An 18,843-nucleotide genomic window follows, 5' to 3' on the forward strand; every position below is an offset into this window, starting at 1 on the left:
GCGTGGATGGAGAGCAGCAGACGCTAAGCGGCAGGGCAAGCGCCCAATCACGGAGGGACTCGCAGCCAGTAAGTGTGCCCTCAGTTCCGTGAGAAGCCACCGGAGAATAATAAGCAGAATAATGACGACATAGGAGTCACACCTTTAATGGAATGACCTAGCTGCTCTGTGGAGAATGTAAAGCAGGGGAGCAGGAAGGGAGGAAGGCAGGATACTGAACACAGAAAAGCAACATGTGAAAGTACATACTGTGAGAAATGCAAGAAAAGATAGGAACGGGACTCTCTGACTGCAGTGTATGAACAACAACACTGCACTTGGGCCACGGGCATTACAGTCATATCTTAACTAGCAAACATCCAATAAAAGTCTAAGCAGTGATAAATGCCATGAAGAAAAATAATTCAGGAAGTGTTTAAAGAATGAGGAGCAATGATGTTTTAAACAAGATGGTCAGGGGAGCCACCCAAATATGACAACACTGGAGCAGAGACCTGAGGGAGGACATTGAGAAGATGTGGGGGCAGGTGATGCCGGCAGGGCTGGACCGTCCGGATGAGTGGGGGAGCTGTGTGTCTGAGGAACAGCGGGGAGGCTGGCGACGCTGGTGCCCAGGGAGCCGAGGGAGACGGGCAGGAATGTGGGAGATGACGTCAGACTGTCGACCCCGTTATCCCAATAATAACTTTCAATGCTATTCTAAACGGGAAGCAGTGGAGAGATCTGTGAAGGGGACTCATGTGTGGGCCTCACGAGAATGCAACAGTGGAGTGGAGCTGCTTCAGAGGAGACTCAGGGAATGGCTCTCGGGGGAGGTGATATTTAAGACAAAGCAGGGAAGATGAGTAATAGGATAGATGTCAAGTAAGGGGCAGGTGGGCATTCCAGGAGATGAGAACAACCAAGTGCCAAGTCCCGCTGCAGGAAAGAGCGTGAAGCCGCAGAGAGACTACAAGGCCAGGAAGCCTGCAGGGGTGCAAGGGAGGGGAAGGGACTTGGAGGGACTGAGAGCTGGACCACCACACGCAGGTAGGGGGTCAGTGACTCAAGGCTATTAGTGTGAGACTCCATTAGCTTAATTTTCTGCATATATGCACATGTTAATTGTCTGATATCTGTTATGATTAAGTACATTTTATAAGGTCTGGCTTACCAGTCTTTAGAGACACAGAAATGAGGATCAGTAATCTACCAGTGCCCACTGACTTAAAACCGGATCATTTAAGGGACCTCAAATAGACTAGGAAACTAATCATTTTCAGTATTTTTCCCAAAGATGCAGTGACAACAGGAAAACCCTGCAGCCTGTTCAGTATAATGTAGAGACGACACTACATACCACCTGCCTTATTTTCCTCTTTCATCCCTAAAAAACCCGATTCCTTTCAAGTGCAGCAACATTTTCCTCACAATTACTTTTGTTATCTGTCCTTATGCATTTTCCTTACTCTTCAGTGTCAGGATTTAGAAAAGTAAAACTTCTGGCTACCAGACTCCAAACATATCCCCTATTCTTTAAGAGAAAAATAAATACTTTCATTCATGCATCTAATCAGAAGACCTACTGAAGGCAAACAATGAAGCAGGCACAATGCTAAGAGCCCTGAAAAACAAGATGAATACAGCTGAGGACCTGCCTTTCAGGAAACATAGCAATTTCAGGATGTTGTGGAGCCAAAGATTTGCATACACAAATGCCAAATAATACATGTATTGATTTCAGTCCCACTGTCACCAAATGTCCTATAATCAGTACATTTTCATCTCTGAAAGGAGCTGGTGGGAAAGAAGTATAGCAATTTTGATGTAGTATCTTTTTCAGGGACTAATGAGATATTTCAAAATTAATACAGCTTTTACTTCCACAGGCAACATTTCACAAATGAGATTTAAAACTATTATTAAAAAATTATGAATAGACACAAAATGATCCCCATTTAATACCCCAGTCTGAGGCATGTTGGAGAACACTAACTCATGTGGGCTTTCAAGGAAAGAGCACTTCTGTACAAAACTAAACCTTGACCACGCACAGTAACTTCTTATGTCCAAACTGCTTTTATCTACACATCTTGGAGATTTGCATAGGCTTATGCAACTTCTCAGGGTCAGAACAACTGTTCACTGCAAACTGAGAAAACCTCTGTCACAATCACTAAGCTAAGACTGGGAAGGAAACAGAGCCCAATCTGGTCATGTCCATCATTCTATTTCAGGGGAAGATCTCTAGCAAAATGCCATGCAATAGATTTGCAGAAGGTTAAAAAAAAAAAAAAAAGATATCCTAAGTCTAAAATCAAGGGTTCATTTTTCTTTTTTTTTTTTTTAAAGATTTTATTTATTTATTTGACAGAGAGAGATTACATGTAGGCAGAGAGAAAGAGGAGGAAGCAGGCTCCCTGCTGAGCAGAGAGCCCGATGCAGGACTCCATCCCAGGACCCTGAGATTATGACCTGAGCCGAAGGCAGCGGCTTAACCCACTGAGCCACCCAGGCGCCCCAAGGGTTCATTTTTCTACTGAAAAAACAAATAAACAAACAAACAAACCACCATCAATATACATAAGCCAAAGAGCTAAACATCAAACATGTATCAAAATATAATAGATAGCTTGAATGGCAAATTATCCTGAGCTGCCCATTATGGGAACCACCAGCCACATGAGGCTATCAATCATTTGAAGTGCGGCTAGTCCAAACTGAGTTGTGCTGTAAGTGTGAAATAACACAATGAATTTCAAAACATAGCACAAGAATAAAAAAGAAAGTAAAATTTCTCAATATTTTAATATTGGTTAAATTCTGGATATACTGGGTTAAAAACACATTATTAAAATTATTTTTCCCTTTCCTTTTACTCTTTAATGTGGCTACTAGAAAATTCAGAATTATACATGCAGCTTGCAACTTATTTCTATTCAACATTGTTGATTTAGTACTTTTTTCTCCATAAGGCATCAGACTACTTGTATAAGAAAACTGACTTGTATATTTTGGAATGGTCTTTGTTTTTATGCCATAAGAATACAAGGACTGCCAATCGGTACAGTACTTTTCATGTCTGAATTATTTCTCAGTAGGTTGCAAATTTGTACTGGTTTATGCTGTTCCATTCAGAATATTTCACAATCCATGGTAGAAGACTTTGCAGCTCTCTGGTCTATATTCTTGAAAGCCCTGCTTCACAGCACACACCTGTAAACCTGTGACCCCCTTTATCCTTGCTCACTTCATTAGTGAACTGGAATTTCCAGGAGGAATTCGCTGTGAAGCCCTCCAGGTCTCCTCAGTGTGTATATATCTTGTGCTACTCAGCTGTGAAGTACCAGAGGTCTGAAGCCCAATCTTGGTCCTGTTTTTATCCCTAAAACATCTAAAGTTGGTCTTTGCATAAAAATAAATGCATTTGATAAATGTTAGTTATATGGGTAGAACTGATGGTTTAGGGAAAAACAAGAATTTCTCCTTTTCCTCTTTTTTTTCTTTAAGATTTTTATTTATTTATTTGACAGACAGAGATCACAAGTAGGCAGAGAGGCAGGCAGAGAGAGAGGAAGGGAAGCAGGCTTCTCGCTGAGCAGAGAGCCGGATGTGGGGCTTGAACCCAGGATCCTGGGATCATGACCTGAACTGAAGGCAGAGGCTTTAACCCACTGAGCCACCCAGGTGCCCCTCTCCTTTTCCTCTTTATATTATGGCAGTTTTGTCACTTTAGCCAATGACTGTCAATGGTGTTTCATAACTCATTTGTTCAAATACCCGAATGCCACCAGTTGCCTTGACCTGACCTGCAGACTGGGCATGGGCATAAGGCAGGCACAGTTCTCTCCTTACAGAATTCTAGCAAACACTCAGAGATCCCCGGCCTTTGGGTACAGAAAAGCAGAAAGAATATTCTCAAACTCATACTTTGAGTCTCTCAGTGACCCCAGGAACTGTGTCAACCAACATGTTTCCCTAGACACTGGAAGAGTCAACAAGAGGAAGACAAACAAAAGCACACACATCACACACATTTACAGTAAGTGTGGCGTGTGCCACCAGGGAAAGGCAGCTGGAATCGTGACAGGAATCTTGACAGGGGAACATCACTAGTCAGGGGTCAAGGAAGGCTTTTGAATGACCTTTATGCTGCACCAGAGGGTACTAAGTGCCTGCCAAGGTAGAGGGGAAAGGGCAAACCAACCCCGCGAGGAGGGTCCTTTCAGCCATGTTGAAGATTTAAAACCTGATCATAAAAGCAATGAAAAGCCATTGAAAGGTTTTATGCAAGATAATGATTTAATCAGATTTTCCTTTTAAAAAGCTCACTCTGGAAGCAGGCCAGAGTGGATAAGGAGCCTACACAGTGTAGAGCATATCTGCAGATGCATGAAAATTAATCAAACTCTCTTTGGTCATCACTTCAATAGGAACTGGGTTTTAAGAATATAAAAGATATGAAAGCCACAAGATCTGAAAGCCAGAACACATCCCAGAATACTAAATTAATGCAAGATATTCATTCTCAAAGTACCTTCAAAGCATGAATTTCCTCTGAACCTATCAGCCTCTCCATGTAAATCTGTTGGTTGGCATTAGGCTCTGTCCTGACCCAAGCTAGATCTCACTCATTCAGGACCAGTGTCTAGGGAAACATGTTGGTTGACACAGTTCCTGGGGTCACTGAGAGACTCAAAGTATGAGTTTGAGAATATTCTTTCTGCTTTTCTGTACCCAAAGGCCGGGGATCTCTGAGTGTTTGCTAGAATCCTGCATACCCTTGTCAAGGACACTTGGATAGTGAACAAGTGTACTTAACAAGCCGCTTTGCAGAAGTGCTATAGTGAAGTATCTGCTCTCAGCATGAGAAACTGATGGAGGGACTAAATCATCTCCATCATAGACCAATTAGATACGGATCGTCCGAATTCCATAGAATAAGCCTACAAAGTTTTGTTTTGTTCTGGACCTAACTTGTACACATATGTGGCCTGCCTATATATAACCGCTTTTCTGAAATGAAACTGGGATTGCATGGTGGTGGCCTTAATTGTTCTTCTTGGTGACAAATGTCCATTCAATTTTTAAACAGCCATAAAACAAAACATGTTGGCAGCTAGTAAGCACATTAAACATTTTATTTAAAATGTCATTTCTGAAGATTCTTATCTCTCCCATGACCTCCTTCTGTAATCTTTTTTATTAAAATAAAATTAAGTCTCAATCCCATAATTTGTTTCCTTTCTGAATTTCTGTTGTACCCTCTCTAACTTGGGTTCTAATTCTGACCTCATCCCCTCCAAGATGTGTGACTTTGGGAATGTTTCTTAAATTTTCAGACCTGTTTCTTCCTACAGAAAATAAGGTTAGCCCACTGTGTTAGTTTTCTAGGGCTCCCACAACAAATTGCCACAAACTGTGTGAGTTAATGCAACAGGAAATTTACTCTCTTACAGTTCAAGAAGCCAGAAGCTTGGTATCAAGGTGTCTGCAGGGTTGGTTCTTCACAGAGGCTGTCTGGGAGAATCCTTTCCTTGTCTCTTCCAGCTTCTGGTGGCTCTTGGAATTCCTTGGTTTGTGGCCACATCACTCTCATCTCAGCCTCCACTTCACATGGTTTTCTTCCCTATGTCTCTGTGTCTTCCTTTCTTACAAAGATACCAATCATTGCTTTAGGGCCCACACTAACTCCAGAATGAGTTCGTCTCAAGATCACTAACTATTTGCATCTGTAAAGACTCTATTTCTAAATAGGGCCATATTCTGAGATTCTGGGTGGCCTGAATTTTGAGGGGGCATACCATTCAACATACTGTAGCTATCTACAACAGAGTTCCATTATACTCAAGAACACTGATGGTTTCCACTAAGGATGTGTTTTATGATGGATTTTTAGTCGCTTTTCCATAATTATGAATTGTTCAACTATGCATTATTTTTCCAATCACAAAAAATGGTTATTTTCAGAGTTGAGACGGTGTATATAATTAGCACCACCCTAAAAATGCATTAGTGCTCAATAAATAGTCTATTTTCCCTCCTTACTCCATAATTATCTTCACCCTACAACAATGAGTTACGAGCACAATACATATATAAATCCCAGGAGATCAGAGAGCACTTCAGAATTCTATGCAAAAATGAAAATACAAATTTTTTGCCCTTATTCAATGATTTCTTATGGTGAGACAGGGTGAGCATCTCTCTTCAGAACCTGACCTATCGCAGTTGTGATAGGAATACTAAGAAACAAATGACCACATAAGAGATCCTTGCATGTCTGTGGAATGAATATAAAGGTCATGAATGTGGCTCTGATAAAATTTAGGAACTTCATTTTTGTATTCTTTGTCTAATCTGCTAGTCATTTGGTTCACAATCAGGCTACATTCCTAATACCTATACCTTACTATACTTACTTCTGTATTTTCTTCCTTACGTAATACCATCTCTTATGTATTTTAAAAAGAATAAAAATCAAGAATGTTATTCCTATAAAGTTTGTTCATCTTCGAAACAGCAGCTGTGCTCTCACAGGTAAATAAATGTTGGTTGAGAGCTCGGCCAGCAGCAGGAGGCAGTAGAGAACTAGTCAATACTTCCGATTTCACTCGTTCCTCTTACCCCAACCTTCTTTTCTCATCTCTTGCCACTCGTGCTCTGTGTCCAAACACACTGGGGGTGACACAGTGTCTAGACCACCCTCCCCAGAAACACCAAAGACACTAGACTCCTAACCTGAAACTCCAAAAGAACCTAGTTCTAAAAGTGAGCAGTTTTCTAAATACTCATACTTCTCACGTAAATACATTCAGCCTTGCCTCAAGGCTTTCTCCATCCTTTCTATACTCTGCGTTAGGAACTGATGTCAGGAAGAGTAGTGGGAAGATCGATGACATAGACCATTCTGCTTTGTTATACCTTGTGTCTACAGACACTGCTCAGTTCTGCCTGGTTCTCCTTTCAAGGGGTAGATCCATTATCTCTATTACAACTTCCCTCTCTGGGAGCATAGCAAGTTAGCAGGAACAAATGTTAACCAGCCATATACTCAGAGAGGCATTGGAATTAAGAACAACTCTCCAAAATCTCTAGTGATGCTGTATGACAGAAACCCTCTGTATTTCACAAGAACTTCCTACTCTTTCACGCCTTCTGGAAATTACTAGATCTTATCTTAAAATATCCCAATTTTTTCTTACCATCCCTTGAAAATTTAAGTTTGATGGCTAACAGCTTGCAGCTACCCTGACATGGTGTGCCATCCAAGATGTCCATTCTATGCTATTTGTTAAATACACTAGGGTCAGACAAAATATCCCAGAATGCTCCAGTTACTTCGATGTTAGCCTTAAGAGGTTCTCCCTCATTTTCTGTCCTTTTCTGTCCCTGAAACCTACCACCAAAGGTGCTATACAGGAAAGTCACTGAAGCTCCAGAAAGGAGGGCTGAGGAAGGAGAAGCACACCAAACCTAAATGTCGATCGAAGAGAAACTACAAGTTACCTGGAGGGACATCCTGAAAGCATAAAGCAATCCCTTACCTGGATTGGGTTGAAGGTATTCAATTGTTTTGGTCATTATTTCCATCACAGCCCTGCTGGTGACATCCACCTTCTGAAATGAAAAAAGAGATGTTCTAAGTGACAAGAACTATTAGCTGTAGCACCCACGTTTTGCTTGAATAACAACCACAGGTGCTAAAACAGAGCAGGGGGTGGGGGCAGGGAGGAGCTGGAGAGGCTCAGGAAGGAAGAGTCGCTTCACATTCAGCTAGGCTCCATCAAGGGTGGAAACCCTAGTTACTGAAAGAGGAACCAGGAATTTCCTAAAATCTGTTTCAAAATCTACTTTACTATCTTCAGGCAAAATAAGGGGGAGATAGCTTCCTCTTGCCCTATGGGCCTGAGGTGGTCTCTGAAAGTGGCTCATTTAAACTTCACCCAACCCCCCCCCCCCCCACACACACATACAATCGTGCAAATCAAGAGGTTCAAATCTCCATGTTCACTTTAAGAATACCCTGGAAACCGTCCAAGCCATAGAAGGTACACACACCCCAAAGCCACCAAAATTATGTCACTTTATAGAATTAATATGTGCTATCCCATTGTTACCAGATGGGAGATATGATACTGGAGATGGCAGATGTGCCCAGGCCAAACAGTAGGGCCGGACACAGGTCCCAAGCCCAATAAGATACTGAATTTTCACTGTACGTGTTTAAAAATGCAGGAGTAACACTGAACTCAAGGTTCTCGATGTAGATTCTCTAGTCATTAAGCACGTCCATGTGAGCAAGACCCCTAAGGTGAATCCCAAGTTTAAAGAGCTCATAGATTAAGCCCTACATAAGCTCACTCTGCTTCCCTGAGATGATTCTTGCTGAAAAGAACTGCTGCCAAACCAGGAGAGGAGGCTGCATGTACACATGTGTGCATACACACACACCAAAGGAAAAAAAAAAAGTAAAAACCAAAGGAATAAAAACATATGGCCCATGAATACATTTAGCATAAAATAAACACAAGTAGAAATTTAAAAGAGAAAGAAAAAGAAAAAAGAACGTGGAGATCATGAATCATATTTTGCCCCAGAGGCATTTATGGGTTGTCTGCAGTGGGCCAGGCATGGTGGCAGGTTTCAGGGACAGAAAAAAAGAAATATGCAACATCAACTCTGTTTATGGATGGACAGTTTTAACTTCTCAGAATATCCTAAGTATATAAAATTCTTAAGCAAATGCTTCTCTCTTTTTTAAGATTTTATTTATTTTTTTGACAGACAGAGATCACAAGTAGGCAGAGGGGCAGGCAGAGAGAGAGGAGGAAGCAGGCTCCCCACTGAGCAGAGAGCTCGATGCAGGGCTCGATGCGGGGCTCGATCCCAGGACCCCGAGATCATGACCTGAGCCGAAGGCAGAGGCTTTAACCCACTGAGCCACCCAGGCGCCCCTTAAACAAACACTTCTAATCAATCTTTAAACTTTTGGTTAATTCCAAGTAAAAATCTCAATCCTCAAGTCCATCTCTGCAAAATTTTGAACGGTCAGCATTTGTGTTCAGCAGGCCAACATTCCCTCTCTCTTTCAGGCCCTCCTCCCTAATGGAGAGTCTGTAATAGCCCACTCTATGTTCTCTAGTAAAATCCTTTCCATATCCACGTGTGGCCCACTCACTCACTCCACTTGACAGGGTATCTAACTAATAAAAACAAGTACATCCTCCTACCCAAGGTATGTGATGGGATATATGATATAGATGTGAGTAAAAGAAATCACTGATGGTAGAATTCTAGCTCTCAAGTCCATGGGGGCTTCATTGTTTTGTTTTAACTGGAGTTCAAGGGCTCCTCCCTCAATTCTAAGAAATTTTTCAGAAACGTACTGCACCTACATACAAAATCAGCCTTTTATGAATGGGATAAGTGTCTTTCATAATTAGAAACAAAACCAAATTCCAACAGCATATTTTATTGTTCAGTTTGGTTTTTCAATACTTAACAATATCCCATTTCATGGCAGTCATATTTTTGTGTAAGGAGTTTCTTCTTACTGCAATTAACAGAAGAAACCACTTTTCTCGTGTGGTCATCATGGTATAAAATTACCTTAAGAAGCACTCCTATTCAAGAGGTGCCAGCCTACATAAGAACCCTGTATCAGGTCCTTCTGGTTGACCTGAGTTTGTGGGAGGCCTTAGATTTGAGCATGTACCAAGTCATGTTTAGTACAGAAGTGAACAAGGGTTCCTGGAGTTGTGCAGTACAGGACTTGTGAGGCCATAAGTGGAGGTACTGGCAGTATTAGCAGAATACCAACCATGCATTACACACTCATGGAAGTCATGGAAGTGAATAAAAGGTTGTTTGCACAACAAACATGCTGAAAGTCCATGTTACATGCATGACAGGAGGGAAACGTAGATCTCCTTAAGACTATATGATAGGGATGAAGGAACTGGAGGTCAAATGTGTATCCAACAGTCCTGTGTGGCTGTGAGGGGAATAAACCATCCCAAAGCTCAAGGTTTCTAAGAGAAGGAGCCAGAGGAGGAACTTAACTGTCCACTGGCCCTGTGATATTCCAAAGTCATCTGCTGTTAACTAATTTATAACTTTCTCCCACTCCAGCCCTCCGTAATATTTACTTCCACCACCACCATAAAGTGTTTTCTGTTTGTCAAAAGTCATTCTAATGGGCTTTAAATATCTGAACTCATTTAATCATCAGAAACCCTGTAAAATAGATATACAGAGGTTAAGCAACTCACCTGATTCTGGCTCCAATGTCCATGTTCTTAACTATTACCCTATAACTTCTTGAAAGTATAAGCTCCTCATAGAAAGATGGGCAAAAAGAACACCTCCCAAATGAAGACAGAGTCCAAGTTAGAGCTTCAAGGCTCTTTGGGACATCTTCGGATTGGGCTGGGGATCTGGCAGTGGCTAACAACACAGGACCAGGGCAAAAACACGTCCCATCCCATCTTCGGGGTATTTTTTCTTGAAGTCCTCAAAATCTGTGGAAAGTTTATCCACAAAGACTATTCTACTTTGGGTATTTTGGGCCTCCACAAAAGGGAGACTCCCACATTGAGTTGTTTGACCACATGCCCTCAGGTACACGGACTTCTCTACAGAGGCTGGGTTCTACAAGCATGTATTTGGAGTGGTCCACAGAGGGGTCAGCAAAGAAGAAATGAAAAATGGTTCTCATTTGGGGCATGTAACCCCCTCTCCCTTCTGGACTCCTTAAATAGAGAGCTCAATTACTTGGACTCTATTAATACAAGCCACTAGTTTGGCTAAAGCCAGTGGTCTCAGGGAGGGCACTGAGACAACAGAGATGCCAATATTAGAGCATGAAGTCTATTTCCCAGGTGGGATTCAATCTTCAAAGGGAAGTAGGAATAAAAGCTATCCAGTGTCTCCTGTGGTCTGACCGAAATCTTTCAGGAAGGAGCCCATACCACCCTTAGATCTTTAGAGACTTTGTGTCCAAAGAAGCAAATTTTGACACTTTTAGTTACCTAAGCTAGACATCACCATAAAACCAGCTCTAGCCAAACCTTTTTGATCAGAGTGTTAAATAAAATTCGCTTGAAATCCACTTCTGAGAACAGCTTCATCCAATATAATCATTTGTGTATTGTGTTATCAAGACGTACCTCAAACAGGGAACAGCCGATTAGCAAATTCATCCACAGGAGTCTTGCTCTTGATTTTACAGCGACAGATAGCACTTGATAAAGAACATAATAGAGACCACCCAGTGTTAAATCTAATCCAAAGCCTTCATGTTTTGGATGTGCAAGTTCGAACCTAGAGAAGGCAAATGAACTGTCTGGTGTCACACATCCACTATGGCAATGAGGGGAAGAAAAGCAGTTCAAAGGCCATGGGTCAGAGGTTTTCTAAGAAAGACCACTGAAGGAACTCAACAGTCCAAGGGCCAGCTGCAGGCGGGAGGCTGACCAGATTCTCCATCTCTATCCTTGGTAATAATGTCTGGGAGTCTTCTTGCTAAACTATACTGTGTCAGTCATGGACAGGCTGAGGGCTATTATCCTATGAGTACCCTGAGTGTGCCTCATTAGGTACTTGTCAGGAAGCTATTTATATACTTAAACTGGCAATGTCCAAGCACATATTCTCTTATTAATAGGTCTGATATAATTAATACGAACAAAGATTTCCACTTAAATAATTTATCCTAACTTGCAAGAGTTCATTCCCATTTAAGAACAGCAGTTAGGCTCTGAACTTAGAACATACAGCTCATGGATTTCCTCAATTCCCAAATTTTCCCATTACTTGAAAATAAATTTTGATGCATCCTAAATCCCAACTCCCATTTCTGTGAGCTGCTGAGACACCATTTCTGTAACTAGCCTTGTCTAGACAGGTGTAGGGTGCCTCTGACAAAGGCTGTTTAGAGGCAAAACTGTAAATATATATAAAAATAGGTATGTTTTCAGGACATAAAAATTCAATATAAGTTTTTTGTTTTGTTTTGTTTTTCTGAAGGTAAAAGCATAGACAAATCTCCTTCTTGTCTTTTTTTCAGTTTTCCCAACACCAGGATTTTAGCAACTGTCATACTTTGGAGTCAGCAGGTTCTTCCTCCACTCTCCAGTCTTGTGATCTGAACTTTGAGTAGAGAGAAAAGTAGCCCTCTTAACCCGGTCTACTCACTAGACCATTTTTCCTCAAGAACTGGGGCCATTAGGCAAAATCTGGGCCACTAGTTGTTTTTATATTTTAAAAATAGTTGGAAAATTTCAAATTAAAAATCATATTTCATTGCACATAGTAATCATAGGAGATTCAAATTTCTGTGTCTTCTGGAACTGGAACACAGTGATGCTCCTTCCTTTCAGGTCATCAGTAGTTGCTGTTCCTCTTCAGCAGGAGTGAGAAGTTACAGCAGAGGCCCTCTGACCCTCAAAGCCCGCTATGCTTATGGAAAGAGTCTGCCAACCTCTTGCTATGGCTTTATTTTTACCAATGTGTGTCACACTGAACCTGTGGATGCTGGTCATTTCACCAGTTGCTTCAGCCTCTAGAGATAAGACACAAGAGAACCCAGGGGCACTGGAATGGCTAGAATGGAGCTTTTGTTCTGAGACATCTGAATATTATCTTTTCCATGAGTGGAAAAGTAGTCATTGCATCCTGAACCTAGGTGACAACACACATGAAGTACACAGCATTCTTTGTGGGGCCCCAAGAGGATTAAAGGTAGGACTTTCTACCAGCATATACCTCATCATCCCAGATCCTGTCACAGGGATGTAGTAGCAGAGTTTAAGAAAAAAATAGGTGTCTGAAAATGGAGAACAGTTTTTGGGTTTGGTGGTGAATAATAAATAGATGAATTAAACATCCACTTGGACATGGGGTAACTCAGAGTGGTCTCATAAAAAAAAATGTTAATGTGTCCTATGAAACACTAAAATCTTTTCAAATTCTTCATTTTTCCATAACTGAAGAAAATGAACCTATTAAAAATGTACACACATCCACTTGAAGTGGATGTGAACCCTGAATGAGACACCTAATTAAGCAAGTCACAGAGACATAGTGAAACAGCTCCCTGGGAAAGTTTGTCTGGCAGTAAGATATACACTGGCCCAATAAGGATGTTTTAATAGTTCCCTATTGACTTGGAAGAATTAATGTACCTGTTCCCAAATTGCTCTGTGTATAGCAGTTATTTGGTATTCAGAAAGCCTGATTAGTAGTGTGTTGAAAAATAAAAATAAAAATAAACAAGGCATTAGGCTGAAATTTCCCCAGTGTATTTCTTTTTCTTCTTCTTTTTTTTTTTTTTTTTTTTTTTTTTTTTTTTTGGTTAATCTTCTTAGGCATTACCTTTAATGAATATTAGCATGGAAGTGTATTGTAAACACATCACTGAGAGGAAACTTGACATCCCCTGAATTTCAGGATCAGTAGAAAGGTATCTTTAAAGCTCATCTTGTCTGGGGCTCTCACCCATCTTACAAGTCTATGCCAGTGACTGAGGGTCTTAGTACAGTAAATCCTACCTTGTTTCACTACCTAATCCATGAAGACATGTACGGGCATGCCAGACACCCACAGGTGCACTCAGATAGGTGGTACTCTGAGCCTGCTGGCTGGGACTTTATACCTTTCTCCTTTACTTGAGATAAACCACCAGAATTCAATGAAGTGGTATTATTAAAAATGTGATATTATTAGTAACAAATTATTTGCCACAAAACTCAAAAAAGATGATGACTGGTGTGTCTCACACCACTGTCACACTGTGGTTTTAGCCACTGTTTAAACATGGGCAGTGATAGGGAATTCAGTTATAGCTATGGCTTTTTTTTAAAGCAGCTCTGACAGTCAAAAGCTCTTTCTTACACTGAGTCTAACTCTCTGTCTCTAGAGTTTCTACTCATTAATTCTATTTTTACCACTTGGAGCTGGATAGAAAGATGTAACCAATGACCAATTAAATGTATGAAGATAATGACCATGGACATTCTCCTATCAGCATTTTCCCCACAGCTCACTCTGCAAATAACCCACTCTTCCTCACTCTCATAAGGAATGGCATTCTTCCCACTATTTCCCAACATCTTGCACGCATATCTTTTTTTTTTTCTTATAAACATATATTTTTATCCCCAGGGGTACAGGTCTGTGAATCACCAGGTTTACACACTTCACAGCACTCACCAAAGCACATACCCTCCCCAATGTCCATAATCCCACCCCCTTCTCCCAACCCCCCTCCCCCCAGCAACCCTCAGTTTGTTTTGTGAGATTAAGAGTCACTTATGGTTTGTCTCCCTCCCAATTCCATCTTGTTTCATTGATTCTTCTTCTACCCACTTAAGCCCCCATGTTGCATCACCACTTCCTCATATCAGGGAGATCATATGATAGTTGTCTTTCTCTGCTTGACTTATTTCGCTAGGCATGATACGCTCTAGTTCCATCCATGTTGTTGCAAATGGCAAGATTTCATTTCTTTTGATGGCTGCATAGTATTCCATTGTGTATATATACTACATCTTCTTGATCCATTCGTCTGTTGATGGACATCTAGGTTCTTTCCATAGTTTGGCTATTGTGGACATTGCTGCTATAAACATTCGGGTGCACGTGCCCCTTTGGATCACTACGTTTGTATCTTTAGGGTAAATACCCAATAGTGCAATTGCTGGGTCATAGGGCAGTTCTATTTTCAACATTTTGAGGAACCTCAATGCTGTTTTCCAGAGTGGCTGCACCAGCTTGCATTCCCACCAACAGTGTAGGAGGGTTCCCCTTTCTCCACATCCTCTCCAGCATCTGTCATTTCCTGTCTTGTTGATTTTAGCCATCCTGACTGGTGTGAGGTGATATCTCATTGTGGTTTTGATTTTTATTTCCCTGATGCTGAGTGATATGGAGCACTTTTTCATGTGTCTGTTGGCCATCTGGATGTCTTCTTTTGCACGCATATCTTAAAACTTGAGGTTACCCTTCAGAAGAAATCTATTCTCGCTGAAATGGTACCTAGCCACATTTCCAACCCTAGGACCTCTTCTGGCTTCAAAAAAAGGGATTTCCCAGGACACTTTTTAGGCTGCAAAAAGAGGTACTATACCCCATGATTTGGAATTCTGTATTACCCACACACGCAGAGGGAAAAGAATATTGCAGGGTTTAGCTCAGACATCTTCTTCCCTAGAAAGCTTCCACCTGTCTTTCTTCCATGAAATCAACCTATCTTTCATGGAAATCCTCCACAGGGCACCAAGCACCATGTCCTGTAAACCACATGATTTATGTGCCCATTTCTTCCATCAAAATTGGAAACCCCTTGAAAGCAGGCCCTGTGACTTATCTTCATATTCCTGCTACCCAGCATAACAATTTGCACATGGAGGACACATTTACAGATATCCCATGTGAATGAATACAATCACACACACACATGCACATGGCCACACACACATACAGAACTGCAGCAACAGATGGAAATTTGAGGAGTTAGGGATCCCTCAAATTCTAGAACTTCCTCCTGACAAAAAAATCTGTAGTTTCTCGATAAACCTTACACAATATCTACACCACAGTAAGAAATTTAGTCTGTACTTAACAAATCTTGTAAGCAACAGATACCATTTAAAACTAACAAAAAATTCTATGCAAAGCACTTAAGAGGAGGAAAGAAATGGCTAGAGGCAGGGCTCCTGCAGAGACAACAGAGCTGCAGGATTCTACCCAGTCAGCTCTGGGAGCTGTGAGGGCTAAAAGACACATGTGGGATTTTACTGCATCTCTGCAGGAGAGGCACTGGGGTGGCTGATTAGAGAAACAACCTCTAGGAATACCCAATTCTTTCTCCCAGGAGTGCTGCTTGATGCAAACCTCTAATTTACTTCATTTTGTTGCCTAATTGCACCTCTAAGAACACAACTGAACAAAAAGGTCTCTCTACACCAAATGCTTGATGATCAGAAAACCGACTGTGGATAGGTGATTCTTTTGTCGGCTTGGGAACACTGAGATAAAATGTTTTTGTGAGTAACCAACAAATTAACAGGACAGAAAAGATTTTGGATTCCAAATCAAGACACAGCCTTTCCAATTACTACAAAAATCTTAACCTTTAATGTAGATTCAGCATGGGTAGGGACTGTAAAATTTGCACAGAGGCACAAGTAAGACAAAAAAGATGTGTATACTGAAATGAAATAAAAGAATATCCATACTGTTCTGAAATGTAGATCTCTCAATTTACTATGTATAAACCCAAATACAAAACTGTAGGTGTGTTCCTTAATCAGCAGAAGTTTCACTTTTTTTTTAATTCCAAGAATTTATTTTTTGAAACAAAAACTCCAGAAGTCAATTATTTTCTAGGAAACAGGAGAAATAAATCTTACCATCAGAACCAGAGGAATACTTCTGGATCTTAACCTGAAGTAAAACATTTAAAAGATCCTCCTTCAATTAGTTTGCAAGACTGTCATGGATTCAAAGGTTTAATTAGTTGTTCAGTGATAAATTCTACTCTATTCTCTTAACTTTCTCTTCTTTTTAGTTTCCTCTAAAAAATGGAAAATTTGGGGCATCTGGGTGGCTCAGTCGTTAAGTGTCTGCCTTCGGTTCAGGGCAGGATCCCAGGGTCCTGGGATTGAACCTGCATTGGGCTCCCTGCTTAGTGGGAAGCCTACTTCTCACTCTCCCATTCCCCCTGTTTGTGTTTCCTCTCACTGTGTCTTTCTCTGTCAAATAAATAAATAAAATCTTTTAAAAAAATGGAAAAACTCTCTTCACCTAGTCAGTGAGCTACCTACCTATTATCTGTAGTCCTGGCAGATGTTGAAAGCTGAACTCAAATTCTGACTTCTTGTTCTAAATTCCTAAATGCCTGACTAATCTGTCATTAACAACATGGCAGTGGGGAGGCATGCTATAAATTCCTTCCTTAGGGAAAAGGGAGGATTCAAAGGCTAAGGGGATCAAGAAATAATGGGTGGAGACAGAGGTTGGTGCAAACTAGCAGACCCACAAGCTGCTCCTTATGAGGGGTGAGGAATTCAAATATTACAGGGAGCGGAGGAAGCAAGTCACTCTAGGCAAGTGAGTCAGTGTCTGATCTCAGATGCTGCAGAAGATGGATGGGTAAAATACCATTTCCAGAACTATGAACAGCAGAGGCTAAAGATCAGGTGGTACTTAGAACTGTCCAGAGATAAGAAATAAGGAGCAATGCAGACTTCAGTAACTCCACTGGGGCAAACAGCTGTCAGGCATTAGGTGTAAGAAGCTGGCTTCCCAGACTTTTGGCTGGACTCTTATATTAAATCTCCTCTTTCATGGGTACCTATGCTCTCAGGAAGGTCCAAGTCAAGAACTTAGCCCAGATGGTGGTGCCTGGGTGGCTCAGTGGGTTAAGCCTCTGCCTTCAGCTCAGGTCATGATCCCAGGGTCCTGGAATTGAGCCCCGCATCGGGCTCTCTGCTCGGCAGGGAGCCTGCTTCCCTTCCTCTCTCTCTCTCTGCCTGCCTGTCTGCCTACTTGTGATCTCTGTCTGTCAAATAAATAAATAAAATCTTAAAAAAAAAAAAAAAAAAGAACTTAGCCCGGATGACCAATTAGGTAAAAACTACACAGCCTCATTTCACAAGACCCTCGTCCCTTGGTGACTCCCCCCACCCCAGGAACTCAAATGTGACCTGTTCTTTCTTGCTGTTTCTTCTACCAGAAACATTTGAGTCTCTAGTAACTCTTACGCTCCACATCATGATTGGAATAGCAGGAAGGCTTTCGATAACCACCCTGTGTGAGTGTGCTTCCTCTGTTTCAAGCTTCTCCAGCACCATATTGTTACACTAGCCACACTGGTCAGCATTTGCCCAAAGTTGCCTTCCCCTCTAGACTATGAACTTGAAGCAGTCAGGAATGTTGTTTATCAGTTCACTACTGTATCCTACATTCTTGGCTTATAGGAGGCACAAAACAAGAATTTGTTGAATTCATCAATGAACTCCAAAGTGGGGGAAAAAAACTGAAAAAGACAAGGCACAAAGTACTTAGGAATTCTCTTTGTTTGGATCTTCACACAAACATCTGAACATTGCCCAATCATTCCCCAAGCCAGGCAATGATTAAGACTCTCCCCAGACACTTGGCACACTATCCCCTGCCTTCCCTGATTTCCTTCCCACCTCACCCCCGATTCAAACACAACTTCATGTTATCCCTGTTTGGGAAAGTAATGATAAAATCCACCAGGAAATTATGTTACGATATATCTCCTTTGCAGAGGCTTTGTTCTCAGGGTAGTGCAAAGGGAAGACTGGATACTTTGCATCTTCTCTTTAAAAATAGACACTAAAAGGAGAGTATCTTTTAAAATAACAAAATGCATTTTCAGGTCCCAGAGGAGAGCAGTTTCCCCTTCCCCTCTCAGTAGGTTAGACAACTACACATCAAATGGAGCTCTGAGTGGTGAAAACTTACCCGCTCCATTTCTTTGAAGTCATCATCTAGCTTGGTTCCTTCAGCTCCTCCGACCTTCTCACTCACTTTCTAAAGAAAACAAACAAAAAGGGGAATAATAAAGTTTCTTTTTAAAATTTGGTTAGAAGTTTTAAGCCGTTTCAGAAACATCATCTAATATAATCTCACAACCATTTTCTGACACAGGTGGGCAGTTCCATTTTCATGGGAGGAAACTGTGTCTCAGGTTTAGACAACTTGCCAAAGACCAAGCACTCAGTAGGTGTTGAAGCAAGAGTTTGAACTTATTTCTTCTGTTTTCAACCCCAATGGTCTTTATTATGTGCATCATTATATAACTACCTAATCACTAATAGTTTCCTTTTG

General features: G+C 41.2%; 1 protein-coding gene across 1 annotated transcript in view; it reads right to left on the minus strand.

Annotated features, from left to right (window-relative positions):
• Nucleotides 1-18,843, minus strand: part of SH3GL2 (SH3 domain containing GRB2 like 2, endophilin A1) — a 219,491-nt gene that overhangs the window by 28,336 nt on the left and 172,312 nt on the right. The window contains exons 2-3 of the mRNA XM_059141999.1: nt 18,478-18,546; nt 7,527-7,599 (exon numbers count right to left, since the gene is read on the minus strand). Coding sequence (XP_058997982.1) covers nt 7,527-7,599; nt 18,478-18,546 — 142 coding nt within the window. The remainder of the gene's footprint in view (nt 1-7,526; nt 7,600-18,477; nt 18,547-18,843) is intronic.

Source organism: Mustela lutreola, chromosome 12 (genome assembly GCF_030435805.1).
Source record: "Mustela lutreola isolate mMusLut2 chromosome 12, mMusLut2.pri, whole genome shotgun sequence".
In the NCBI taxonomy this organism is placed as follows: Eukaryota; Metazoa; Chordata; class Mammalia; order Carnivora; family Mustelidae; genus Mustela; species Mustela lutreola.